The 27,588-nt window shown below is 44.2% G+C and overlaps 1 protein-coding gene across 1 annotated transcript; it reads right to left on the bottom strand.

Moving 5' to 3' along the window:
* Positions 1–27,188, bottom strand: RPL10A (ribosomal protein L10a). The gene is made up of 6 exons (XM_073666453.1): positions 27,068–27,188; positions 15,713–15,787; positions 11,556–11,636; positions 9,579–9,727; positions 8,860–9,032; positions 1–209 (listed from the first exon to the last, which is right to left on the bottom strand). Exons 1-6 carry the CDS (start codon positions 27,166–27,168, stop codon positions 39–41), a joined length of 750 nt encoding a protein of 249 aa, XP_073522554.1. The 5' UTR covers positions 27,169–27,188; the 3' UTR covers positions 1–38.
* Positions 27,189–27,588: the final 400 nt, after the last annotated feature.

Raw genomic sequence — 27,588 nt, 5'->3', positions numbered from 1 at the left:
CCAGAGGAGAGGAATTTATTATCGGAATTTATCAGAAATTAGTACAGACGCTGTGGTTTGCCCATTGTGCTCTTAATATAAAGAGCCCTTACATTCTGCCAATTCTTTTTCAACAATGACACCAAGAAGTTAATTGCCAAGTGGATATTATAGACCAGCTCCTCTTCAGACATCTTCACATGGCCAACTGCAACAGCCAGACACAGGACCTAAGGATGAGACTTTGTTAAATTCTTTGAGTGGTACACTTAACTTGCGAGCCTATTGATCATGCAGTGTGGGGATTATGTGGACACCTTCATTAGCAGAACACGTTTTATGGCAAAAATGGTGTCTTAGGGGAAAGGGTAAAATAAAAAAAAATAAAAAACAGTTTGTCAGAAAAAGATTTACACAGTAATTTCCTGCTTTCATTTCAATGTGTGAAACATTAAAGAAGTTGGCCACTACTTTTTATAAATGCCCTAATAGACTGACCCTGTGCCCTTAAGTGTTTTTGTAATTTCCTCCTGCTGTCCTACTTGCCTGTGATCAGCACCATCACTGGCCGCTCACAGGCATCACATGACCCCCAGTTGCAGCCACGGGTGACTTACTTCTGCGTTCCATGGTGAGTGATGGGCTGTGGATGGGGTTACCCCATGTATCGCATCCACTGTGCACTCTGCCTCTCCTCATTTATTGGGAAAGCACACGGTGGATGGTGGGGGTGCCGCATGGGGTAACCCTGCTCACAGCCACCGCATCACTGACGTCACGCCTCACTTGACGTGACATCAGCACTGGGAAGGGGCTTGGTTACGTGATGCCTGTGAGCAGGCAGCGTTAGCGCCGCTCGCAGGCAAGAGCAGGAAGTAATTACAAAAACACTTCGGCACAGGGTCAATTGATAGGGGAAGTCATAAAGAGGCCAACTCCTTTAAGGTTGCTACTTTTAAAGGGAACCTGTCACCAGAAACCACCACTAAACTGCAGGTATGGGATTGATCTACAGGTGAATAGCATTAATAACTTGCCTAGTGTCTACACTTAGCCGAACGCTGCAGCGAGAAATTGAACTTTATTCCCCCTGCAGCATTCAGTGACCTGCTCTCAGAATAGAGAACAGCTGCTGTAACCACAACCCCGGCCCTGGCTGACACTCGCTCTGCATTGGGTGCAGAACTGGTGTCTGAATCCACAATATGCTGCAGGGGGAATTAAGTTAATTTTCTTCCCACAGCATTCAGCTAAGTGTGGGCAGGTTAGGAATGCCATTAACCTGCAGATTAAGCCCATATCTGCAGGTTAATAGCGTTTTTCCTGGTGATAGGTCCAATTTAAAACTGCAAAGAAGCAGCATGCGCATCCGAGTTCAGAAATCTCATTCATTTTGGTGCTCCAGTAAAGGGCTGCAGGTTTTACGGCAAAAACTCATGTGAACAAGCCCCAAAAGTATGTGTGCACAGCTTGCAGCAGAAATTTCTGTACCACGAGACACTGTAGTTAGTAGTATTAGGCTAGGTTTACACTTTTTTTCTGCATAGATTCTCTTGCCAGGAGGTTGTTCAGGATTTGTGATGCAGTTTTCTTGCTCACACGTAGATCAGTTAATGTTTACACCGCACTAATTTAAACTCTCCTTAGGCTGTGTACCCCACGATGCGTTTGAGCGTTTCCGCAGCTGCAGAAACGCTTAAACGCATGGTAGAAGGCCTGCCATGGTCCCCAATGATAATCTGCATGTGTTGTGCACATGCTGGGGAAATTTCCGCTGCGGATTATCATTGCGGAAAAAAACGCAGCACTACCAATTATTTTGCGGAAGTGCTGCGTTTTCGCCGCCATTGACTTGCATTGGAACGCATGAATTAAGCATCTGTACATGCGAAACCCAAGCGTTTTAATGTGCGGATGGTACCCGGGTGTGGAGGAGAGGAGACTCCTCCGGACACGGGTACCATAGAACCTGTAAAAAAAAGAATAAAATAAAAAATAAATGTTATATTTACTTTGATGGCCCCCAGAGTCCTGCTTCGCTCCGTCCTGGCTTACCAGCAGCAAAGACAAGCACATCTAGTCATAGTCATGTGATGGCAGGTCCTTCAGTGTAGTGTATCGCGAGCTGCTGGCAGCCAGGACAAAGCGAAGTACGACTCCGGAGGCAATCAGAAGGCAAGTATAGATTTATTTTTTGACATTCTTTGGGGGTCACACTATATATAAATCCATGCAAACGGCATGTATTTATAGTGTGACCAAGTTGACAAGCACTTTCCAAGTGACGCCAAGATCGCTTGTCAACCCGCATGTACAAGCCGCATGGGTTTTTTTTGCCAGGGAGATGCAGAAATTCTCAGGAAAAAATCCAGAGCATTTCTGCATCGTGGGCACATAGCCTTATACAACTACCATCTCGGTGACCAAGACAAGTTGGTAAAATAACAAAAATAATTTTTTTTCACATACTGTTGTACTTATTTATTTTCACAAAAACTCTGAAACACCTAATCGCCATGTTAGCACTAGGTGGTTTTACATTACTTATTACTTCCAATGACTGGAAAAAAAAAAAAAAAAAAAAAACACGTGTGAACTAAGAATTCTGGAATCTCAGACTTTGCTGGTACTGCAAAATGCAGCTAAAAATTCACATTAAAAACCATGAACATAGCCTTAGGGGGAAAAAAAAAAGAAAATTTCTGAAAGTGTATATGCTGCCAATTTTCCCCTTAGAGAATTGAGGCAGTTACAGTCTGCAGCATGTCAATTCTTCCAGCGTTTTTCACCCAAATTAATGGATAACAATGTAATGTATGGAAAAATGCAGAACCCATCTTTGACAAGAGATTAGTTTTGGAGCAAGAATTTTTGCTGCACATTCTCTTCGCCACTTTGAAGCATCCATTTTTTTTCAATTTTAAACTTTAATCCTCTTGAGTAGAGAACCTGCAATCTTTTGAGCTTGTTTAATACAATGCAACATTGCAGTATATCATGTGAATGATTATTTCCTGTAAGTGCCAAAGAGGGAATATTTTGCATTCTGGAGAGTGTCAAGCTCCTTTCGGAAGTTAAATATGCCAATAGCCTCTTCGGAGAGGAAAGGCCCAGAACACTAGCACCACATAATGGATTTAGCAATCTAAAATACACTTCATCAGCCAGGTTAGGAAGCCAAACCATATACTTTGTTTCAGAGTGTAAATCCTCTCATCAGTGCAAAGTAGATCCACATTAACTACAAGTCTTGGTTTGCTTCTCATACCAACTCAACTCTAAATGATCCTTGCTGCATCCAATAGGTGATGTAAAAGTTTTGTTTTTTCTCCTCTATAGAGGTATGTTCCCACTAGGTGTTTTTTCATTGTTTTTCTGCAGCAAAACCTGATCTCTTGGCAGGAAAGAAGCTGCGGCAAAAACATGGGTTTTAGTGCGTTTTTCAGGATCTCAAAGTTCAACTTTGCTTTTATCACAGAAGAATGAACACAGGTCACCAATGCAAGACATGAGAAATCATATTAACCGGAATTACAAATGTAACAGTGGGGGGTGGTGAATTGTTCAGGAATAGTTTACCCAAGACACTGGCAGTGTATTCAGTTTGAAGGACACCATTTACTTTCACACTATGGTCTGCCATTGATTTGCTTAGGCATTGTTCAATTTCACACCTTGGTGGGCCAATGTTTACATTTTAAGCATCACTAATTTAACCCTTCAATACCCAATGACGGATAACCTGTCATAGCAGGATGTCAGTTCGCACACCATGTCCAGATATCCATGTCATGACTTTGAACTGTCACTGCAATTCGTTGCTGATAGCGGAGCGGCTGGGGAAGGGGTGCAGGGACCCATGCCGGCAGTTCCCGCACCCAGATCGCTGTGATCTGTCAGTCAATCTGACCGATCACTGCAAGATTGTGCAGGAGGCGCTGAAATATCAGCGTCTCCTGCCCAATCATTGCAGGAGCGCAGCGCTGCCAGTGGCCAAGCTCCTGCACAAAACAGCCAGGAGCAGTGTCAGCGCTGCTCCAGCTGTCAACCCCCCCAAATGCTGCAATCGCAGCATTCAGGAGGCAGGCAGAGGGACGGGAGCTCCCTCTGCCTTCAGATCGGTGTCATTGTGGGGGCCTGACCGTTGCCATGGTGACCTGGGGTCGTCATGACGGAGTCCAGAGTAACTCTGCTGCCTCATCTCATTAGAGTGAGATGTGAAACCCTCAGGGGCTTCACCTGAATCACGTCATTCTGAGATTTAGATGGAAACCCCAAAGTAAGTGCTCAGCGTAGAGCGCCGGACAAATGTGATGCAAGATGTTAAGTAAAATGATCCCAATAAAAGCTTCACATAAAAAAGCCCCCACTCAAGTCTGTCATGTGCTAATGGAAGTACAGGCGGCTTCCAAGTTACTAGTAGTACAAAGAAAAGGCTCTAGAAAAGCGAAAAAGAAATTCAGCAAATAATTCACTCCCAAATCTCCCCCTCCTCCCTTCTGAGCCCCAGTGTGCATCTAAACCGCATTTAGTAGCCACATGTTTGGCAGGGGTATAATTTCCAAAATGGGATCATGTGAATGGGGATTCTGCTCTTTAGCTCTTAGGAGCTCTGTATATGGAGTCCACAAACTATTCTAGGAAAATCTGCACTCCAAGAGGCAAATAGTGCTCAGTCCATCCAGAGTCTCGCCGTGTGGCTAAGCAATACTGTACAACCATATGTGAGGTATTGATTGCCACACTAAGCAGAAAATATGGGACAATTTGGTGCCATTTTTATCCATTATCCCAGTTAGAAAATGTTAAATCTGGGGCTAAAAACAACATTTTTGCAGTAAAAAATGCAATTATTTTTTCCTCACTGCCCAATGGTATGAAATTCTGTGACACACCTGGTGTCAATATGATCACTGCACCCCTAGATGAGTTCATTGAGAGGTGTAGTTTGTAAAATTAGGTCACTTAAGGGGGGTGGGGGGGGATACTGCTGTTCTGGCACCTCAGGGGCTCTTCCAGTGGGTCATGGCACCCTCAAACCATAACAATAAAATCTGAACTGTAATATAGGTGCTCATTCCCTTCTGACCTTTGGACTGTGCCTCAAATAGTAGTTCCCAATTACATGTAGGGTATTAGCATACTCAGGAGAAATTGCACAACAAAATGAGAGGTCCATTTTCTCCGGTTACCCTTGTGAAAAAAAAAAAAAAAAATACGGCTAAAAAAAATTGTGATTTTTTTATTTACACGGTTATAAACTTCTGTGAAGCACCTGGGGGATCAAAGTGCTCAATACACATCTACTAGATAAGTTCATTGCGGGGTCTAGTCTCCAAAATGGGGACACTTGTGGGGTGTTTCCACCGTTTAGGCACATCAGGGGCTCCCCAAATGCAACATGGCGTCCGCTAATTATTCCATCAAATTTTGAATTCAAAAAGTAAAGATGCTCTTTCCCTTCCAAACCATGCCGTGTGCCCAAACAGTGGTTTTCCCCCACATATTGGGTATCAGCATGCTCAGGAGAAATTATACAATACATTTCGGGGTCCATTTTTATGTTACCCTTGTGAAAAAAAAAATTGGGTCTAAACTTCATTTGTGAAAAAAAAAAAAAGTTAAGTTAATTTTTTTTCTTCCTCATTGTGTCAGTCCTCTGCTCTTGGATCAGAAACCCCAAGCTGTCAGCACAGGGTCCCGGTCGTCGCCACGGTGACCTCATGTCATGACGACATCCGGGTCACTAGGCACCAGCAAGTTAGTTATAGATACACATACATATCATTAATAAATATGAGGACGGAGGGACTAGTACAGATTTGGTACCGCCGCCTCTGGAACAGCCTGACCTATAAAACTGTAACACCAGTTAGCCCCTTTAGTGAACACTAAAAAAAATAGAAACTTAACAAAAAACAGTGCTTTATCATACTGCACAAATAGTGGAATAAAACCCAATCAAAAAGACAAATATAATATAATTATACATATAAACAGTTTTTTGGAGAAAAGTGGGGGTGCGTCTTATAGTCCGAATACTATATACCTGTATGTACAGTATATACTGTATTGCTCTGTGTGGTAGGAGGTGTGGGGGAGCGGCAGCAGAGGATCAGCGTGGCACAGGAGGCAGCAGCCGCCTGCTGCAGCCTACGCTGTGCCCACTACTGAAGAAAATTAATATTCCCTGCTTCCCACGTCCATGGGAGTAGAGAGCAATGAATATTAATTTCCTTCAACCCCTTTGCAACCCATGACGTCTTAGTACACACAATTTGAATCCCCCCATTCAGTGAGGGCTGCTGCACTGAGCCCGCACTGAACAGAGCACATGTCAGCTGATTCTTACAGCTGACATGTGCCCGCAACAGCCCCGGGTGGAATCGCAATCCACCCGCGGCTGTTAACATGTTAAATGCCGCTGTCAATCTCCGACAGCGGCATTTAACGCGCGCTTCCGGATAGCGCGTCATAAGCCCCGCCCATCGGCGACCCAGTCACGTGATCGCGGGTCACCGATGGGTGGGCATGACAACCCAGGGTCTGCAGCAGACGCCTGTGGTTGTCATGAGCGGGTCGCTATGAGTGCCACCTAGTGGTCGGCACTCATAGCACAGGACCAATTCTGCTATATGCAGGGGGATCTGCTGGTCCCCTGTATGTAGCAGAGGCGTTCGGATAGTTGCTGCTTCTAGTCTCCTATGGAGACTATTGAAGCAAGCAAAAAGTGAAAAAAACACGTTTAAAAATATATAAAAAAAAAATTAAATAAGGGTATGTGCACACGATGCAGAAATGAAGCAGAAAATTTCTGCATCATTTCTGCATCTCCCTGGCAGAAAAAACGCATGCAGATTGTGCATGCGTTTTTCCTGCAGAATACATGCGGATTCACATGCGTTTCCGCATGCAGATTGACAAGCGCTTTCCAGGCGATGTTAGCATCACCTGGAAAGTGCTTGACAACTAGGTCACACTATATAAATCCATGCAAACAGCATGGATTTATACAGTGTGAACCGAGAGAGTGTATATACTTACCTCCGATGGCCCGCGCTGTCCTGCCCAATCTGTTCTCCCTCGCCGGCAACTTTGAATTGAAAGACCTGCCGACGTCAGCGTCACGTGACCCGTCACATGACTCTGACGTCACCGCAGGTCCTACAACTCACTGCAAGTGCTGGGAACCAAGCGGGAGCGCTGTGCGGGCCGACAGAAGGTAAGAATACATTTATTTTTTATTTTATTCTTCTTTTACAGCTTTTTTAATGGTACCTGGGTGTGGATGAGACTCTCCTCTCCTCCACACCCGGGTACCATCCGCACATTAGAACGCACCAATTACGCAAGTACAAATGCTGTCTTGCGGAATTGGCGCGTTCTAATGCAAGTCAATGGCGGCGAAATCGCCGCGTTTCCGCAAAATTAATTGACATGCTGCGGATTTTTGACCGCAGCGTTAACGCTGCGGAAAAATCCGCATCATGGGCACAGCACATGCGGATTTCCATTGGGGAACATTGCTGCCCTTCTACCATGCGTTTTTCATGCGTTTCCGCGGCGTTTACGCAACTGCAAAAACGCCGCGGAAACGCATGAAATACGCATCGTGTGAACACAGCCTAAAAGTTTAAATCATCCCCCTTTCGCCCCATTCAAAATAAATTTAAAAAAAAACCTACATAGACATATTTGGTATCGCCACGTTCAGAGTCGTCCGATCAATATAAAAAAAGAATTAATCTGAACGGTAAACGGCGTAACGAGAAAAAAAAATTCTAAACGCCAGAATTACGTTTTTTGGTCGCTGCAAAATTGCAATAAAATGCAATAACGGGCAATCAAAACATCGGATCTACCCCAAAATGTTATCAATAAAAAAGTCAACCTGGCGTGCAAAAAATAAGCCCTCACCCAGCCCCAGATCCCGAAAAATGGAGACTACAGGTCTTAGAAAATGGAGTTTTTTTGTTTTTTTTTTTTCTTTACCAAATTTTGGATTTTTTTTCACCACTTAAATAAAAAAAGAACCTATACATGTTGTGTCTACGAACTCATAATGACCTGGAGAATAAGAATGGCAAGTCAGTTTTAGCATTCAGTGAACGTGGTAAAAAAAGTAAATAAAAAACTGGTATTGCACTTTTACCGCACTTGGAATTTTTTTCCCGTTTTCCCGTACACGATATGGTTAAACTAGTAATGGCATTGAAAAGTACAACTCGTCCCGCAAAAAATAAGCCCTCACACGGCCATATTGACCAAAAAATAAAAACGCTATGGCTCTGGGAACAAGGGGAGCAAAAAACAAAAACGACAAAATCCAAGGTTGCGAAGGGGTTAATAGCCGGCAAAATGTACCCCCAGCGTGGCTCCTGCAGCTCTGTGGTCTGTGTGCCTGCTATTAAAGCTCATGAATATTCGCTACAACCTACTCCCATGGGCTGTAGTGAATATTCATGGCCTTTAAAAGCAGGCACACTGACCGCAGAGCTGCAGCAGGAGCCGCACTGCGGCTACAGTGTGCCGGCTATCAAAGAAAATGACTAAACTAACTACTGGCACTGCTCCATCAAGTCAGAACTGGCTCTCCCAGGGCTCAAGTGAGTTGTGATGTCAAGTAATCCCTGTGGCCAATCAGTGACCACTTCACTATCCCTGTCTTCAGACAAGTCAGGCATCTGGAGTGAGAAGTTGCAGCTCTCCCTTCCTTTGGATGTCAATTATAGCTGAAGTGGGGGTGGGAGGAGAGGCTAGCATGACCAGCGCAGACAGCAGAGTGTCATTTTACAAGAGGGAAACCGTGACTGAAAAGGTGTTGTCCAAGTAGTGTACAACCATTTTAATAATCAAAGTCTAGCAGTAAGCTCAACCTACCTTTTTCATCTGGAATTTGATGGTGGACTTTACTTCATCAACTTTTGCCACCATGTTTTCATTGTGTGTTAGCAAGGAAGGAAATTTCCCAGCTTTGTTCAAACCAGGTCCTAAGATACGAGGAATCTGCTTGATCAATGATTCAGATGCTAAAAATGCATCATATTTCTTAGCTGTGGAGAAATATAGTTATTAAAGAAGTTGGCCACAACTTATGCCCCCAATGTATTCCCCTGGGGCCCATAAGTGTCTTTGTAATTACCTTCTGTTGCAGGTTCTGCCTCTCAGTGGCGCTACCACTGGTAGCTCACAGGCATCACGTGACCTGCCACTGATGTCACGTCAAGTGAGGTGTGACATCAGTGACGCGGTCCCCACGGTGGATGCTGGGCTGTGGGTGGGATTATCCTGCGCGTCACACCCATCCTCCACCGGGTGTGACGCACAGGGTCACTCCGCCCACAACCCAGCAGCCACCAGTGGAACACAGAAGAGAAACCCCCGGCTGCATCCGGAATCATGATGTGACCTCAGCGATAGCCGTAGTGGACAACTGTAACTGTTTAACTCAATGCCTTAATCACCATCAACATTTTTATGGTAATAGAATTGCAGCAAAGTAATTTCATACGTAAATGACAGCTGCACCATGAGTGCAGCGGTTACAGATAACTATAAATCTTATTGTTGTCAAACAATTTAATATATAAATCACACACCCAGCTTTTTCACCATTTTCTTGTTCTTATTCAGCTTCTTAAGGGCTTCTATGTCCATGTGGGGCAATTCAACTGCTTTTGCCTCATCACAGTGCTGCTGGTCTCCCAAAACACAAACTGAAAACTTGGGTCTAGGTGTAGACTTTAGCCTGGAGGTACAGAAAAAGGTTAGAGAACTCCTTGTTTAAAGTGTACCATCATTTTGAAAACTTGATTTGTCAGAACCAAGGGACAGAAGATCCTATTGGCAGTGATCCTTGAACTAGGATCCCACCCCAGAGGGGGACACTGTCCCTTTAGTTTCCAGCTGTGACCATAGCTTCTCCGAAAGGCAATAGCACTCCAGACTATTACCAGGTCACACACACTACAGGGTGGGCCATTTATATGGATACACCTAAATTAAATGGGAATGGTTGGTTGTATCAACTTCCTGTTTGTGGCACATTAGTATATGGGAGGGGGAAAGCTTTTCCAGATGGGTGGTGACCATGGCGGCCATTTTGAAGTTGGCTATTTTGGATTTAACTTTTTTTTTCAATGGGAAGAGGGTCATGTGACACATCAAACTAATTGAGAATTTCATAAGAAAAACAATGGTGTGCTTGGTTTTAACATAACTTTATTCTTTCATTAGTTTTTTACAAGTTTATGACCACTTATAAAATGTTTTCAAAGTGCTGCCCATTGTGTTGGATTGTCAATGCAACCCTCTTCTCCCACTCTTGACACACGGATAGCAACACCGCAGAAGAAATGCTAGCACAGGCTTCCAGTATCTGTTGTTTCAGATGCTGCAGATCTCGTATCTTCACAGCATAGACAATTGCCTTCAGATGACCCCAAAGATAAAAGTCTAAGAGGGTCAGATCGGGAGACCTTGGTGGCCATTCAACTGGCCCACGACGACCAATCCACTATCCAGGAAACTGTTCATGTAGGCATGCTCAGACCTGACACCCATAATGTGGTGGTGCACCATCTTGTTGGAAAAACTCAGGGAACGTGCCCACATCTTCAGTGCATAAAGAGGGCAACACATCCTGTAACAATTTCAGATATCCAGTGGCATTGAGGTTTCCATTGATGAAGAATGGCTCCACTGTCTTTGTACCCCATACCATCAAGATAAGAGATGTGCAGCATCTGAAACAACGGATACTGGAAGCATGTGCTAGCATTTCTTCTGCGGTGTTGCGATCAGTGTGTCAAGAGTGGGAGAAGAGGGTTGCATTGACAATCCAACACAATGGGCAGCACTTTGAACACATTTTATAAGTGGTCATAAACTTGTAAAAAACTCATGAAAGAATAAAGTTACGTTAAAACCAAGCACATCATTGATTTTCTTATGAAAGTCTCAATAGGTCTGATGCGTCACATGACCCTCTTCCCATTGAAAAAAATAAAGTTGGATCCAAAATGACCGCCATGGTCACCAACCTTCTGGAAAAGTTTCCCCCCTCCCTTATACTAATGTGCCACAAACAGGAAGTTGATATCACCAACCATTCCCATTTAATTTAGGTGTATCCATATAAATGGCCCACCTTGTACAGTGCCATCAACATGTGATGCTGATGCCACTATACAAGGTCGATTTCTTTCTACAGCATCCAGAATACAGTGGCAATGAAGCTAACTGGGATCAGGTACTAAGTGTGACCCAGCTATTTAAAGTAGAGTTCTAAGGTTTAAAAAAATAAGGGAATAGTACTCCATACTCCAGCATGTTTATAAAGAAATTACATCTAGGAACAAACCTTGCATAATACCAAAGTATTATTCGGTGAGTTAGAAGACCAAACCACACCTCCCCTCATATTTTAAGACCCAGGGTGAGGGTCCGTCCAGCCAGCCTTTTGATCAAGGTAACTGAACTACCCATGTTTGCCAGAATGATTTCCCTCCAGAAGAAAAAAAAAAGTAGGAGGTATATGAAAGGCAAAATCTGGGTGAGAATAGGAGTGTCCAAACCTGACTGTGCCAGAGAAACGCTTGTCTTTCTGAGGATCGTAGTTTTTAAGGCTGATCTGAAGCTCCACTGTTTGCAGAAACCTAGAAGTGAAGGAAATGTTAGCATGAACATTGCAGCCAATGCAAACAATACTGTCAAAAATCATGTTAATCACCACAAAGCCAACCTCATCAGTGCAAAACTGACATCTTTGGTATTTAAAATAATGTAAAGTTTCAAGAGTAATAAATGTGTACATGCCTTATTACAGCCCCTTATGATAAGAGGACAGAAGTACACAACTCCTGAAGAATGACTGTTCAGACCAGTGGCATAGCAGCACCACTGACCAAACTGAGCATTTTAAACAGGCTGCTTTGCCTGCTTGGTAGAAGTGCAGGGGGAGAGGTTGATTTTACCCTTTGATCTAGCCATCCTTCAAGCAGCCTCAAGAATACAGCCTTGCCAGTGGCATGTGCTCCTTCCCTAGGTGATCAGCTACTGAAACAGCTGTGTGGCCAGTGCCAGGCAATGAGCTGTATTGAGCGTTATTAAAAGTCCTCTGTACTCAACAGGGAAATTTACTACAGGTAAAATGTTTTGCATTTTGCAACTGTAACCATTTAAGGGCCTGAGCCAAATTATTTAACAACCTGTGATGTATATTTTTAAGCACAGGACGCTTGCAGTGTGTATGGCGCAAGCTCTGTAGGTGAGCCAGCTCCGATCCAGTTAGATACTAGCACCATTACACAGCAGCTAGCACTGCACTCAGTTCCATGCAACAGTCAATCACTGACAGTGGCATGTAGATGGAGCATGTAGAATGCAACTGCCCTCATAGCAACATCAGAAAAGAAAAAAAGTTATTCTTAGAAAAGCTTAAAACTAAAGGGCAAAAAGTGGGCTATTTTTAATTTAGCTTTATTAATGTACAGTTTGTGTGGTAAAAGTTTCACGACAGCACCAGCTGTCACTACATACATCTTGACAAATGTGCAGCTGTGCACCCATGTCAGAAATAGAAGTGTACATGAGGACTTGGCTCCTGCAGCAATGTGAAAATGTTAACACAACATACTGTGCAATTAAAAACTTTAAGAGTAAAAAGAAAGATTAAGGATCCATAAGGTTACAAGTTTCAGGTTCCTGGAAGGTGAGCAGATTACTTTTTTCCATCTCAACATACTGCTAGTATATATGGTTTTTGTGCTCAAAATACTTCCTTATGACTATATAATATAATTACGTGGAAAACTAGCATGTATACATTTTCAGGATTTTTGTAAATGGATATATTTTTTCACTATACATCGGACCCTGTACATAAATACTTCATGTACTATTTATCCAAGTATTTTTCTGTCATGTTTTGTAAACCTTGTCTACCATGTTGGATTCCCAACGACTCCCACTAGATAGAGGTGCCAGCTTCATTCCTCTAATCAATGCAGAGCACATACTCTAAGGCTATTAGCTTTGTGTAAGTTGAAAAAAAGTTATGTGCCCACGATGCAGAAATGCTCCGGATTTTTCCTGAGCGTTTCTGCATCTCCCTGGCAGATAAAAAATGCATGCAGATTGTACATGAGGATGTGAAGCGTTCACATGCATTTCAGCATGCGGGTTGTCAAGCGCTTTCCAGGCAATTTTAGCATCACTTGGAAAGTGCTTGACAACTTGGTCACACTATATAAATCCATGCAACCGGCATGGATTTATATAGTGTGACTGTAAAAGAATGGTAAAAAATAAATATATACTTGCCTTCCGATGACTCCCGGAGTCTTTATCCGATGCATCCTGGCTTGCCGGCAGCTCGCGGTAGACTAGAGGACCTACTGACATCAGCGGTCGAGTGACTAAATGATGTCACGGCAGGTCCTTTTCAGACCATCGTGAGTTGTGGGCAAACAAGGACGCATCGCTATGGAGACCGGGGGTCATCAGTAGGTAAATATAAGTTTTTTTTTTTTTTACAGGTACTGTGGTACCTGGGTCCAGAGGAGTCTCCTCTTGTCTGAACCCGGGTACCATCCGCACATTGAAACGCTTGAATTCCGCATGTGCACATGTAGTCATGCGGATATTATGCGATTCAATGCAAGTCAATGGCAGCAAAAACGCAGCGATTACGCAAAATAATTGGTAGTGCTGCGTCTTTTCCCGCAATGATAATCCGCAGCGGAGATTTCCGCAGCATGTGCACAGCACATGCAGATTATCATTGGGGAACATGGCGGACCTTCTACCAAGTGGTTTAAGTATTTCTGCAGCGGAATTCCCGCTGTGGAAATGCTTAAACACGCATAGTGGGCACACAGCCTAGAAGTCACTTCACATCTTCATCCTGAACATTTTTGGGCATACAGATAAAACAATATCTTAACACTCAAGCTTGTGGTGGGATGCCAGGGTTGATTGTGCCATGCGATTGCCTGCTTTTGGGTGGCCAGCTGACTATTGGTTTGGGGTAGATGCTTTCCACTATATTTTTTCGATTCCTGCAAATGATCATATAATGTGATTATGGCATTTCCATTTCCCTTTAAGGTTTCTTTTTATTGGATAAACTTCATATTTTGAAAAATAAAAAGACTTTTACAGATGAGGACGTGTATGTTTTTAGTTTTTTTTTTTTTTATTTAAAAGGGGTTGTCCAACGAACAAAAGTATATTTTAATCCACAGATCTTGAAATAAAAAAACTCTACAATTTGATGTGTTTAAAATATTCATTTGTTGAGATAATCTTATAAATGTGCTCCGCTGTGTACTGTGTAATGGCTGTGTCTGACCGTACAGGAACATGGTCTGATCATACCACAGCTCCTGAGCAGGAGGGGAAAGCAAAAGAATATACAGACATGCCTGCCTGGAATCAGAGGCGATTATTTTTGTGAGTAAAACATTTCACTGCCTGTTTTTAAACAATATTTTACCTGTAATGTCTGTATATTCTTTAGTTCCCTACCTGCAGAGGAGCTGTGACATAATCAGACCATGTTCCTGTACATGGTCAGACACAGCCATTACACAGTACACAGCAGGAGCACATTTAGGTTGCCTGCCCAGAATGAGTTTAAGAGTTTCCGCAGCAGCAATTCCGCCGCAAAAAAGCTTAAACGCTTGGTAGAAGGTCTGCCATGTTCCCCAATGATAATCCGCATGTGCTGCGCACATGCTGCGGAACTTTCCGCTGCGGATTATCATTGCAGAAAAATACGCAACACTACCATTACTTTTGCGTAATCGCAGCATTTTTGCCACCATTGACTTGCATTGAATCACTTAATATCCGCATGACTACATGTGCACATGCGGATATTCTGTGATTCAATGTGCAGAAGGTACCCGGGTCTGGAGAAGAGAAGACTCATCCAGACTCGGGTACCATGGTACCTGTAAGAAAAAAATAAAAATAAAAAAAAAAAAAACATTATACTTGCCTTCTGATGGCCCACGGTCTCCTCAGCGGCGTAAAAAGGACCTTCGGACCTGCCATGACGTCATTTAGTCATGTGACAGGTCACGTGACCTGTCACATGACTAAATGATATCATGGAAAGTCCTTTTTACTCCACCGCGAGCCGCCTAAGACATCAGACGCACCGGAGAAAGACCAGGGGCCATCGGAAGGTGAGATTAATGTTTATTTTCCAATTTACTTTTTTTTTTAAACTATTAACTTGGTCACACTATATAAATCCATGCAACTGGCATGGATTTATATAGTGTGACCAAGTTGTCAAGCATTTTCCAAGTGATGCTAAAATCGCTTGGAAAGCGCTTGACAATCTGCATGTAAAATCGCATGTGCAAAACGCTTCACTTCCGCTTGTTCCTTGCAGAAAAAACGCATGTAAAATCCGCATGCATTTTTTTCTTCAACTAGTCCAACAAAAAAGCTTCCATATGGCAATACGGACAGGGGAGGAAAACAAAACAAAAAAACCCCTGAAATTAACCACATCAGGAATTAACTCGCAATCAAATGGCTTGTACCACCATATATTGCAGTATATAGCAAAAATCTATCTTTTGAAGCACAGGCTGAACTTCAATCAAGCTGCCTCATGGAGGGCACAGGAGTGTTTAGTAGGCATTTGACATGTTACAGGCTGCTGGGCACATGGAACTGCGGTTCAATGTAAGTGTGCATGCAAGATGTTGCTTACTTTCTTTTTTTCCGCTTTGCTCCGACCAGTACTTCCTTCACTGCTTCATACAGCGTATCACGAGAAACTTTACTACTAAAAGTAAGAAAAAGAAAAACTCAGTGAACATGTTAGAGGGAGTTTTCCTATTTTAGAACACTAAACATTACTTCAACGCCCCAAATTCAGTAATGGCTCTCCACAGCCGTCCTAGTATTTGAAGGGATGACGTCTCAACGCCTGACTTCAGCCAGTGTAGTCTACATTGCTGTCGAAAGGTCAGCGCTGCAGACAGTCCAAATTATGGGACGAAGTACAGGCAGAAGTAGGCAACCGTAAGGTGCTACCTCATATCACATGAGGTAGGGATGCAATTTGGATGGGGATAACAGCTGTGGCATTGCATGTAGCTGAAACTTCTCTCTCTACCAGTCAGATAACAGTAGTCCGTCCTTTATTCCAATACCACCAATGCTACTGTTAGCCATGAAAGCCTGTGGCTGCACCTTTTGTAGTGCTCCCCAAGTCACTAAGGTGTCTGACCGATGCATTTAGCATTGATGTGTACGCACACCATCAGTGAGCATCAAGTATACATTACAAGTGATTTGTTCTACTGCTTTTAGAGTGAATGCTATAGTAGAAACATCCTGTGCAGGCAGAGTGCTAGCCAACAGCAATAAGCTGGCTGTTCATGAAAATTAATGCTCACAAGTAGTCTCAGACCCAGGGCTGTGGAGTCAGGGAAATTGAGAATCGGAGGTTTGGCTTACTGACTCCACAGCCCTGATCCGCGGCCCCCTAGAAAGTGGGACAGGAAGCTAGGTCAACATGAAGTGCGTCTTTGTTGTGCTTCCTCAGCAGGTAGTTTCATCTTGCCAATGGCCTCAGCCACTGCATGCACCATCAGGTCCACTTCCCCATCCCTTACCACACGTCTTGCCCACTTTAAAGTGGAGTATAATCTTTTCCAGCTAGCAAAAAAATAAAAAATAAAGGATTAGGGTGTGTGCCCACGATGCGTTTTTTTTTTTTTTTTTTTTAAGAGTTTCCGCAGCGGCAAAAACGCTTAAAAAAAAAAAAAAAAAAAAAATGCATGGTAGGAGGTCTGCCATGGTCCCGAATGATAATCCGCATTTGCTGTGCACATGCTGCGGAAATTTCCGCTGCAGATTATCATTGCGGAAAAAAACGCAGAACTACCAATTATTTTGCAGAAGTGCTGCGTTTTCGCAGCCATTGACTTGCATTGAAACGCATGGTTTACGCATCACTGCATCTGTACATGAGGAACCCATGCGTTTCAATGTGCGGATGGTACCCGGGTGTGGAGGAGAGGAGACTCTCCTCCGGACCCGGGTACCATAGAAACTGTAAAAAAAAAGAATAAAATAAAAAATAAGTGTTATATTTACCTTCTGATGGCCCCCGATGCACTTGTCTTCGCTTGCCAGCAGATCGCGGTGGACTGAAGGACCTGAACTGACATCAGGTCCTTCAGTGCAGTGTACCGCGATCTGCCGACAAGGGAGAACGGAGGGAAGCAAGACTGTGGGGGCCATCAGAAGGTAAGTATAGATTTATTTTTTTATTTTTAAACATTTTTAAGGTCACAGTATACAAATCCATGCCGGTTGCATGGATTTATATAGTGTGACCAAGTTGTCAAGCACTTTCCAAGTGATGCTAAAATCGCCTGGAAAGAGCATGCGGAAATCCATGTGAAAAACGCTTCACTTCCACTTGCCCCTGGCAGGAAAAACGCATGCACAATCCGCATGCGTTTTTTCTTTTAGGGAGATGTAGAAACGCTCAGGAAAAATCCGGAGCATTTCTGCATCGTGGGCACATAGCCTTAATACCACAGTATTGAATCACATCTGATGAACAATTCTTTTGCCCAGTGACGATACAGCTATACTTTTGTCAGCGAACAAGTGTGAACATATTTTGGACACACAAGTAGCAGACTTTAGATGGAGTCTAATATTTTGCAGCTTCAAAAACATTACGAAGTAATATTTGACCACCTGAGATGGACAAGTTTCTCTGCTTCCCCGATACAGCAATTCTATTTAAATCAACCAAATCTGGCTGTATGCTGCCAACAAGCAAATGAAGCACTAAAAATGGTGTATTATATTGCTTTTCACCAAAATTAGCAGGATTAAGAGCAAAAACAATTATCCCTGATATAAGGGCTATTGATAAGAGTTCCAGCAGCAGACAGAACATGCAATCGACCCTATTCTGTATATATAGAAGCTATCCACAAACTCTGCCTAACTAGTGCCATCAGCAGGGCTGTGGAGTCGGTAAGCCAAACCTCAGACTCAATTTCCATGAGGCTATGTGCCCACGATGCAAAATTTAAGCGGAAAATTTCCTTTTCATTTCTGCATGTCCTTGCCAGTAAAAACTCATGCGGATTTGAACACTCGTTTTTGAAGCTTTTTTACATTCGTTTTTCTAATGCATTGAGTAGGCAAATCCGCACAAATAATGGACGTGCTGTGGATTTTTCCGCACATAAAATGCGCTGCGGAAGATTCCACAGCATGGGCACAGAACATGCGGATTGTCATTGGGGACCATGGAGCACGTATTACCAACCGTTTTAAAAGAGTTTCCGCTGCAGAAATTCCGCAGTAAAAACGCTTGAAAAACGCATAGTGGGCACGCAGCCTTACACAGACTCCGACTCCCTCATACATGGCTCATGTTTAAGTGATAAATTTACTGTAGCACAGATTCATCTCAGCTAAAAGTCTAGACCCTTAGATCAGGAATAGGACAGACATTTATAGGACATTTCATAACTTTCCCAAATTCTTATGAAAAAATATTCCCCACAAACTGCATTGAACTACTGTACCCAATTTATTATATATTTTAGCAGTCAGTCCATTTTATTCCAACTCCATCAAAATGGGCTCCGACTCCACAGCCCTGAACAGCAGTATTAATATTTTCTTCGGAATGAGCCCTTACAAAGACTGTAAGGCTCTGTGCCCACTAGGCGTTTAAGCATTTCCGCCGCGGAAACGCTTGGTGGAAGGTCTGCAATGTTCCCCAATGATAATCCGCATGTGCAGATATTATGCGTTCAATGGCTGGTACCGTGGTATGGAGAAGGAGACTCCTACAGACCCGGGTACCATCTGCACATTGAAACGCATGGGTATCTGTAGTTAAAGAAAAAAAAATAAAAAAAATAAACACACCTTATACTCCCCTTGCCGTCGTCCCCCGGTCTCCTCTGACCGCGTTGCCATCTCCTTGGCTTCCAGAGGTAGTCTGCAAGGACCTTCTGTGACGTCATTTAGTCATGTGACTGTCACAACCGCTGACGTCAGCGGTCAGGTGATGGTCGCGTGACCATCACATGACTAAAAGACGTCAGGGAAGGTCCTTTTAAGAGCACCAAGAGAAGCCGAAGATCCCGGACGCATCGCTGAGGAGACTGGGGGCCATCTGAAGGCAAGGATAATGTTTGGGGGCTTTTTTTTTTTTTTAACCATTGATGCTGCATTGTAACTTGGTCACACTCTGTAAATCCATGCTGGTTGCACTTTTCCAAGTGATGCCAAAATCGCTTGGAAAGCGCTTGACAACCCACATGCGGAAATACAAGTGAAGAACGCTTCACATCCGCATGTCCCTGGCAGGAAAACGCATGCACAATCCGCATGAACTTTTTCTGCCAGGGAGATGCAGAAACGTTCAGGAAAATTCCACAACATTTCCGCATTGTGGGCACATAGCCTTAGAGTAGATTAACCCCTTTTTTGAAGAGTATGCCCCACGTCAGATCCCCCTGTTTCCGGGTACATGTCACCTGATCTATACAGCCGACATGTGCCCGCAAACAGCCACAGGTAGAATCGCGATCCACCCGTGGCTGTTATCCAGTTCTATTGAAGAATGCAAGAAAAAAATTTTTTTTTTTTTTTTAAAAATATACGTTTAAATCACCTTCCTTCCACCCCATTCAAAATAAAACAGTAAAAAACAACAAAAAAACACATTTGGTATTGCCACATTGAGAATAGCCTGATCAATATAAAAAAAATGAATCCAATCGGTAATTGGCGTAACGAGAGAAAAATTTTAAATGTCAGAATTACTTTTTTTGGTCGCTGCAACATTGCAATAAAATGCAATAACGGGCGATCAAAGCATCGTATCGACCCCAAAATGGTATCAAAAACGTCAGCTCCGCGCACAAAAAATAAGCCCTCGTCCGGCCCCAGATCATGAAAAATGGAGACGCTACAAGTCTTGAAAAATGGCGCCATATATATAGATTTTTTTAAGCAAACTTTGGATTTTTTTCACCACTTAAATAAAAAAAAGAACCTATTCATGTTTGGCATCTACGAACGCATAGTGACCTGGAGAATAATAGCAGGTCAGTTTTAGCATTCAGTAAACATGCTAAGAAAAAAAAAACAAAAGACAACTGTGGAATTGCACTCTTTTGCAATTTCACTGCACTTGGGATTTTTTTCCCCCCGTTTTCCAGTACACTGTATGGCAAGACTTGTGATGTCGTTCAAAAGTACAACTTGTCCCACAAAACATAAGCCCTCACATGGCCCATACTGACCAAAAAAAAAAAGTTATGGCTCTCAGAAGGGGAGCAAACAACGAAAAATGCTAAGGTCATGAAAGACTTAATTGTGGTTGTGTGTTTAAAATAAGTGCCAATTCTCTTCCTCGCACAGCAGCACCTCTCCCTACTCTGCCTGTCTGATGGGTAGACTGACAAGCATAGGGTCACGGGTCTAATATAGATCCGATGACGCTATGCAGCCAGCCAATCACGAATGCCACGGCAAACATGGCTATGACATTACAGTGACTGACAGGCAATCCCTGCATGTTAATTGGCTGCCTAAAATGCACCCAACATGCAGAGAAGGGACTGTAACTTCGGCCCAAACATTCAAAAAGTACTCTCCGAGTAACCAGCATCTCGAGTACGGTGATGCTCGGCCAAGTAACAAGTAGTGATGAGAGAGTATGTTTTGCTAACCCTTTCGCCAAGTATACTCGGCCAGGCGCAGAGCATTTATAGCGTGCTCGGGCTTAAGTTTTCGTTGCGACTGTTTGACAGATTTAATACATGTGAGGAATGCCTGTTTTTTTCTAGCATTCCTCACATGTATTAAATCAGTCAAACAGTTGCAAATCATGTTCACGGAGCGAGGAAAACTTAAGCCCGAGCATTCTATAAATACTCGGTGCTCAGCGAAAGGGTTAACAAAACATACTCGCTCATCACTAATAACTAGTAAAAGTAGACTATGGCACAGTATAGAGCAGACCTGGGCAAAACATTGTGGGAGGCAGTATAATTTCAATTTCATGGGCATCCATGCTTCCTATGGCACTGGGTCACTAGTGTTTATTGATTAGATGAAGACAGATTGACTGAAGACTTGAAGAAGCCAGATGAAAGCCAAAGTTTATAGGATTTTACTTTCTGCTCAGATTCTACCAAATGCAGTAAGGTTCATTCACGGTACAGATGGACAAAGACCCAAAATATACTGCAAAAGCAACCCAGGTGTTTAAGGCAAAGAAGTGGAATATTCTGCAATTGCCAAGTAAATCAGTAGATCTCAAACCCATAGAGTATGCATTTCACATTAGTAAAGTTTATCCTTTTAGAGAGACATGTCAAGCATGCCAAGGTGAGGAGACTTAAAAGGGGTTGTCCACTACTTTTACATTGATGCCCATCAATTCATGATCAGCCAGGGTCCTGCATGCGGAACCCCCACCGATCAGCTGTTATCAGTGCCAGCTGCCGCCGGCAGGAAGTCCTTGCCTGCGGTGTCTGGCCATCAAGCTGTAGTGGCCGCCACGGTGTACTGCGGCGGCCACTACAGATGGACGGCCAAGCACCCCAGGTAAGGACTTCCGGCATACGGATAGGGCATCAATGTAAAAGTAGTGGACAACTTCTTTAAGCCAAAATGCTCCTCTGGGAAATATGCAAATTGTCTCTTCATAGAGGAAGAGAACTAGAACTCTAGTGCCACTTATAGGATGTAGAAATCCTAAAAGTCAATATCAACTAACAAGCCTTGTCACATGACTAAGGATAAGAGCTAAAACCAGACTCTCAATTTGCAGACACTGTACTGAACAATTTGCATATTACCTAGAGAAGCATTGTGGCTTAAAAGTCTCCTCACCTTGGCATGCTTGACATCACTCTTTGCAAGGAGAAATGTTACCCCTTGGATCCTGGTCAAACGCCTCTTACCCAGCCAAACCAGATCTCCCACTTTGCAGACATTGTTTCAGGGTACTGCCCCTTGTCAGTGCAAACAGATTCTGGTTTTGGCTTCTATTAAAAGTTATGTGACAAGGCTCCTTAGAGTCTATATTGACTTTTAGGATTGCTACTTCCTATAGGTGGCACTAGACTTCTAGTACTCTTCCTTTCTGAAAAGAATTTGCACATGCTTAAGGCAAAACTTATGAATCTGTTGCTCCCTGGGAGATACCAAACCTCTACTATGGGCATACAAGTTATAGAAAACTAAATCTATACATACCTGTATGGCCCATAGTAGAGGTCTGGTTACAGAAAAAAGTGTTTTTATAAACTCAGTTTCTCCACAGGCTTAGTGTCCCCTGGACGCCAAGAAATCCCCACCTCAAGTGACGACTCCCCCCGCACCTGCACAATAGAACCCTGCAGCGCAGTACATGGAGAGACCGAGGCAGGGATGAAGCAAAGCGCGCTCTATGTGAGCGGTGCTTTGCGCAAGCCCGAGAAGTCCGGTCACTGGGCCCTGTGATGTGCAGGGGAGGAGGAGGGGAGGATATGATAACTAAGCATATAGGCGGGGATTTAGGGGAAAAATAAACAGGTAGGTGGGGATTTCTTGGCGTCCCCCGGACATCAAGCCTGTGCAAAAAGGAGTTTATAAAAGCACTTTTCTCTGCAATCAAACCTTTACTATGGGATATACAGGTATGTAGAGATTTACTTTTCAATAACCTGTATGCCCATAGTAGAGGTCTGATATCTCCCAGCAGGTGACCAAATCCCTTTAAGGCAGAAAAACTTCACAAGAAACAATTGGTCAGCTGCAGTAAAGCCCTGGCAAAGCATCACAGAGGAAACCCAGCGTTCGGTGATGTCCAAGACCTACAGACTTCAGGCAGTCTTTGCCTGCAAAGGATTCTCTACTATATATAACATTTTTAATATTTTGTAATTCATTCAATTGCTATAGAGCAGGGGTCCTCAAACTGCGGCCCGCGGAGGATTTTTATCCGGCCCGCCGGGCTGTGGGCAGAGGAGAGTGGTGTCAGCGCCCGCTCCCTCCCGCTCAGGGCCCCGGCAGCCGGATACTTACCTCTCCTCGTGCCTCCGCAGATCCGCTGTCTTCCTGGTGCGCGCTCCCTGTGACGTGTCAGGTCAGAAGGGTGCGGTGACGTCTTTACACCGCGCCCTCCCCTGAGCAGTCACAGGCAGCGCAGAGCGGGGCAACACTGGAGTACAGACCTGAGCAGCGGCAGCAGGTGAGGAGGAGGGAGGCGAGTATTGCATTTTTTTTTTTCATGTATGGAGGCATGGGACATAATATTAGGGGTGACATGCTGCATGGGGCATTATATATTGGGGGGGGGGGGTGACATGCTGCATGGGGCATTATATGAGGGGGGTGACATCCTGAATGGGGCATCATAACGACTGGGGAGTGATATCCTGCATGGAGCATTATATGAGGGGGGTGACATCCTGAAAGGGGCATTATAACGACAGGGGAGTGATATCCTGCGTGGCGCATTATATGGGGGGGGGGGGGGTGACATCCTGAAAGGGGCATTATAACAGGGGAGTGATATCCTGCATTGGGCATTATATTGAGGGGTGACATCCTGCATGGGGCATTATAACGACAGGGGAGTGATATCCTGAGTGGCGCATTATATGAGGGGGGGGGGGGGTGACATCCTGAATGGGGCAGTATAACGACGGGGGAGTGACATCTTGCATGGGGCATTATATGGGGGGGGGTGTGACATCCTGAATGGGGCATTATAACGACAGGGGAGTGACATCCTGCATGGGGCATTATATGGGGGGGAGGGGTGACATCCTGCATGGGGCATTATATGGGGGGAGAAAGGGACATCCTGCATGGGGCATTATATGGGGGGTGACAGCCTGCATGGGGCATTATAAGGGGGAAATAGCCTGCCCATTGGGGACATTTACCTGCCCATTGAAATACCGGTTTATCTAACTTTACTTGTTCTTCATTTTAAATATTGTATTTGTTCGTGTATTGGGTTTTTTTACGTCAAAATAAGATATGTGCAGTGTGCATAGGAATTTTTTCATAGTTTTTAAAAAAAAAAACTATATTCCGGCCCTCCAATGGTCCGAGGGACAGTGAACTGGCCCCGTGTTTAAAAAGTTTGAGGACCCCTGCTATAGAGCCTGAGAAGTTAGTAGACTAGAAAAATAGTTGCAATTCCTAAATGTTTTTCAGGATATTTTTGTTCAACCCCTTTAATTAAACCTGAATGGCTGCGTGCCCACTATGCGTTTTTCAAGCGTTTTTGTCACTGAATTTCCGTAGTGAAAACGCTTGGTAATACGTGCCCCATGGTCCCCAATGATAATCCACATGTGCTGTGCACATGCTGTGGAAATTTCCGCTGGGGATTATCATTGCAGAAAAATCCGCAGCATGTCCATTAATTTTGCGGACAAGCAGCGCAACTGTCGCCATTGACTAGCATTGAATCGCATAATATCCGTATGAGCACATGCGATTCAATGTGCGGATGGTACCCAGGGTTTGGTGAAGAGGAGACTGGGGATGGGGACCACGTATAAAAGGAAGGGGGGCATATATACCAGGATGGGGAACATTACCCCAATACCAGTGTCAGCAGAAGACTCCCTCCCCCTCATCAACACAGATTTTTTTTTTCCCTCCTCTAAAACCTAGGTGCATCTTATAAAATTGTTTTTCACATGCTTGACGCACAGGGGACGCCAAGAAATCCTCGCCTAGCAGGTTTTTTTAGTATACCCCCCCATCCACTGCAATCATGTCACTCCCTGTGCAAATCACCATCATCTGGAGCGCTTTTTTTCCTCCTAGCTCAGTTTGTCTCTGCAGTGTTCTATTGCGCAGGTGCCCGGAAGTCAGTGAGAACACTGCAGAGAAAACATGGGTCGGGAGGAAGAAAAGCACTCCAGATAGCGGCAATTTGCGCATGTGCAGGAAGTGAGTCAAGTGCATGTCACAGGGCCCTGTGAAATGCAGGGGATGATGGTGGGGGGAGCTAAGCATGAATAAAAAACTGATATTCAGGGATTCCTTGGCATCCCCTGGGCATCAAGCATGTGAAAACAGATTTTATAAAACTACATTTCTCTGCAAGCAGACCGCTAATATGGGCCATACAGGAAGTATAGTATACATTTCTATAACCTGTAAGACCTCTAATATGGGCAATCTCCCAGGTGATAACAGATAGCCTTTAATATTGGTGGTCTAATGTCTTATTCCAGAGAAATCCATCTTTTTCTTACATGTAAATGAGCTTTTCAAGACTATGAGCTGACACAGATCTGCATGAGAATCTGCCTCCACAGCATTTTTTCCTGCAGCCAAATCCTGCTCCTGCTTTTTTTTGTGTGGGTTACATGTGTGACTTCTCTACAGTGCATGTTTAATAATGTTATATTTATTCACCAAATACAGTGGCATTTTTTTTCACACTTTAAGGCTGAGTTCACACAATGCGTTTTTAAGCGCAGCGTTTACGCTGCGGAAAAATCCGCATCATGGGCACAGCACATGCGGATTTCAATTGGGGAACATTGCTGCCCTTCTACCATGCATTTTTAATGCGTTTCCGCAACTGCAAAAACGCCATGGAAACGCATTAAAAACGCATGGTAGAAGGGCAGCAATGTTCCCCAATTGAAATCCGCATGTGCTGTGCCCATGATGCGGATTTTTCCGCAGCGTAAACGCTGCGCTCAAAAATCCGCAGCATGTCAATTAATTTTGCGGAAACGCTGCTTTTTTTGCCGCCATTGACTTACATTAGACCGCATGGAATCCGCATTACTGTATATGTTGATGCGCTTTTCATGTGGTCTGATGTGAAGAAGAACCTTCGCTGACGTCAGAGTCATGTGACGGGTCACGTGACGTTGACGTCAGCAGGTCCTAAAGTCTTCACTGCCGGCTGCCGGGACCGAGCGAAGCAGGACACCGGGGGCCATCAGAGGGTAAAGTATAGATTTATTTTTTGACATCCACACACTATATAAATCTATGCCGGTTGCATGGATTTATATAGTGTGAAGTTGACAAGCACTTTCCAAATAATGCTAAAATCGCTTGGGAAGCGCTTGTCAACCCGCATGCGGAAATGAAAGTGAAGAAAGCTTCACATCTGCATGTCCCTGGCAGGAAAACGCATGTACAATCCGCATGTACAATCCGCATGTACAATCCGCATGTACAATCCGCATGTACAATCCGCATGCGTTTTTTCCTGCCAGGGAGATGCAGAAACACTCAGGAAAAAATCCTGAGCATTTCTGCATCATACCCTTATGGGTGAAAAAAAAGATACAAACACTCAAAGAAATACACTCTGCAGATTTAAAGGGGCTGTCCACTACTAGACAAACCGTTTTTTGAGCTAAAGGTTTGGCCCCAATAATATAAAAAAGGCTTATTCTCTCCTCCCATGCGGTGTAATGCGGTGTAATGTGGCAACCTTTGTCAGGGATGCAGCTGATATCTGGCTTCCACTTTACCTTCAATTCATACAATGCTGGGGACAGTGACACCAGCGATGACTGGGCGCCTGGATCATGTGTCAGTGAGCCCCAGGAACACAAGTGCCGACAGAGTATTAGGCTTTATTTCTATCAGGGTCAAACCTTTAGCCAAAAAAAAAAAAATACTGCATGTGAACATAGCCTACACACCGACCAGATAACTACACTATATTCACCTCAAACTATAGTGTCCAAAGTACAGAGGAGTGCAAGCCGCACGGCCAGGCCACAGAACAGAAACTACAGGGTGAGTGAGAATCACCGCTGGGACACAGCCACCCAGACCCTACCAGAAGACTAGAAGACTTGGCCGCCATTACTGCGACACGTCGCCGGCAGCGGCAGGCCCAGGCATGGGGAGCTGTCACAGCACAGGCCTACACACTCCCGACCTCAGAAGCCGCCGCTGCAGACAACGCGAAGCTCGGGTGACCAGTGACCCTTTCTTCACTAAACATAATCGTTCTAAGTGTAAAAGCGGCACAATATCTCCCGGATGCCAACCGATTCTAGAACGCTGACCGTACCTCATAATGCACACACCAGGGGATCCGCCACGAGAAAGGGCGGAGATCTCCGCGCATGCGCTTAAGAAGCACATAATCTCGCGGTAGTTGTATAGCGCCATGTTTCTGGAGTCCGAGATTACAGTCCGTAACAGCTGCAGTACTCTGCTCTAATCGTTCATACTTGAGTGCAGACAAGCAGCTCCACAATACACAATCCACTAGTGAGGATCTCACCGGAGCAAGTACTGTAGAGTTCAGTGCTGAAGCGCCAAGCATGGAGGTGATGCCGGGAGCTCCTCAGACCTGCACGCTAGTCGGGTTAGACCAGAGTATCTGCAGGCTGGATCCGGCTGATAATGAGGCTGGGGAATAGGCCCATGATGCCGGAATGAAGCGGAACATTTCATTTCTGCATGTCCTTGCCAGTAAAAATGGCGTGCGGAATTTAACACGCGTTTTTGAAGCGTTTTGGGCATGCGGATTTGCCATGCGTTTTTCTAATGCATTATGGCTATGTGCCCACAATGCAGAAATGAAGC

Source organism: Phyllobates terribilis, unplaced genomic scaffold (assembly GCF_046119375.1).
Source record: "Phyllobates terribilis strain yellow unplaced genomic scaffold, ASM4611937v1 Scaffold_2__4_contigs__length_985480577, whole genome shotgun sequence".
NCBI classification, from domain to species: Eukaryota; Metazoa; Chordata; class Amphibia; order Anura; family Dendrobatidae; genus Phyllobates; species Phyllobates terribilis.
The sequence above is the reverse complement of the archived record's forward strand: the minus strand, read 5'-3'. Positions and strand labels throughout refer to the sequence as shown.

Excerpts from the sequence above, each read along its gene's own strand:
- RPL10A (XM_073666453.1), bottom strand. The coding sequence starts at position 27,168 with ATGGCGCTATACAACTACCGCGAGATTATGTGCTTCTTAAGCGCATGC. Across the intron at positions 15,788-27,067 it reads CCTGGTGTGTGCATTATGAG|TAGTAAAGTTTCTCGTGATA; the intron begins GTACGGTCAGCG and ends TCTTACTTTTAG. Across the intron at positions 9,033-9,578 it reads GAAAATGGTGAAAAAGCTGG|CTAAGAAATATGATGCATTT; the intron begins GTGTGTGATTTA and ends ATTTCTCCACAG.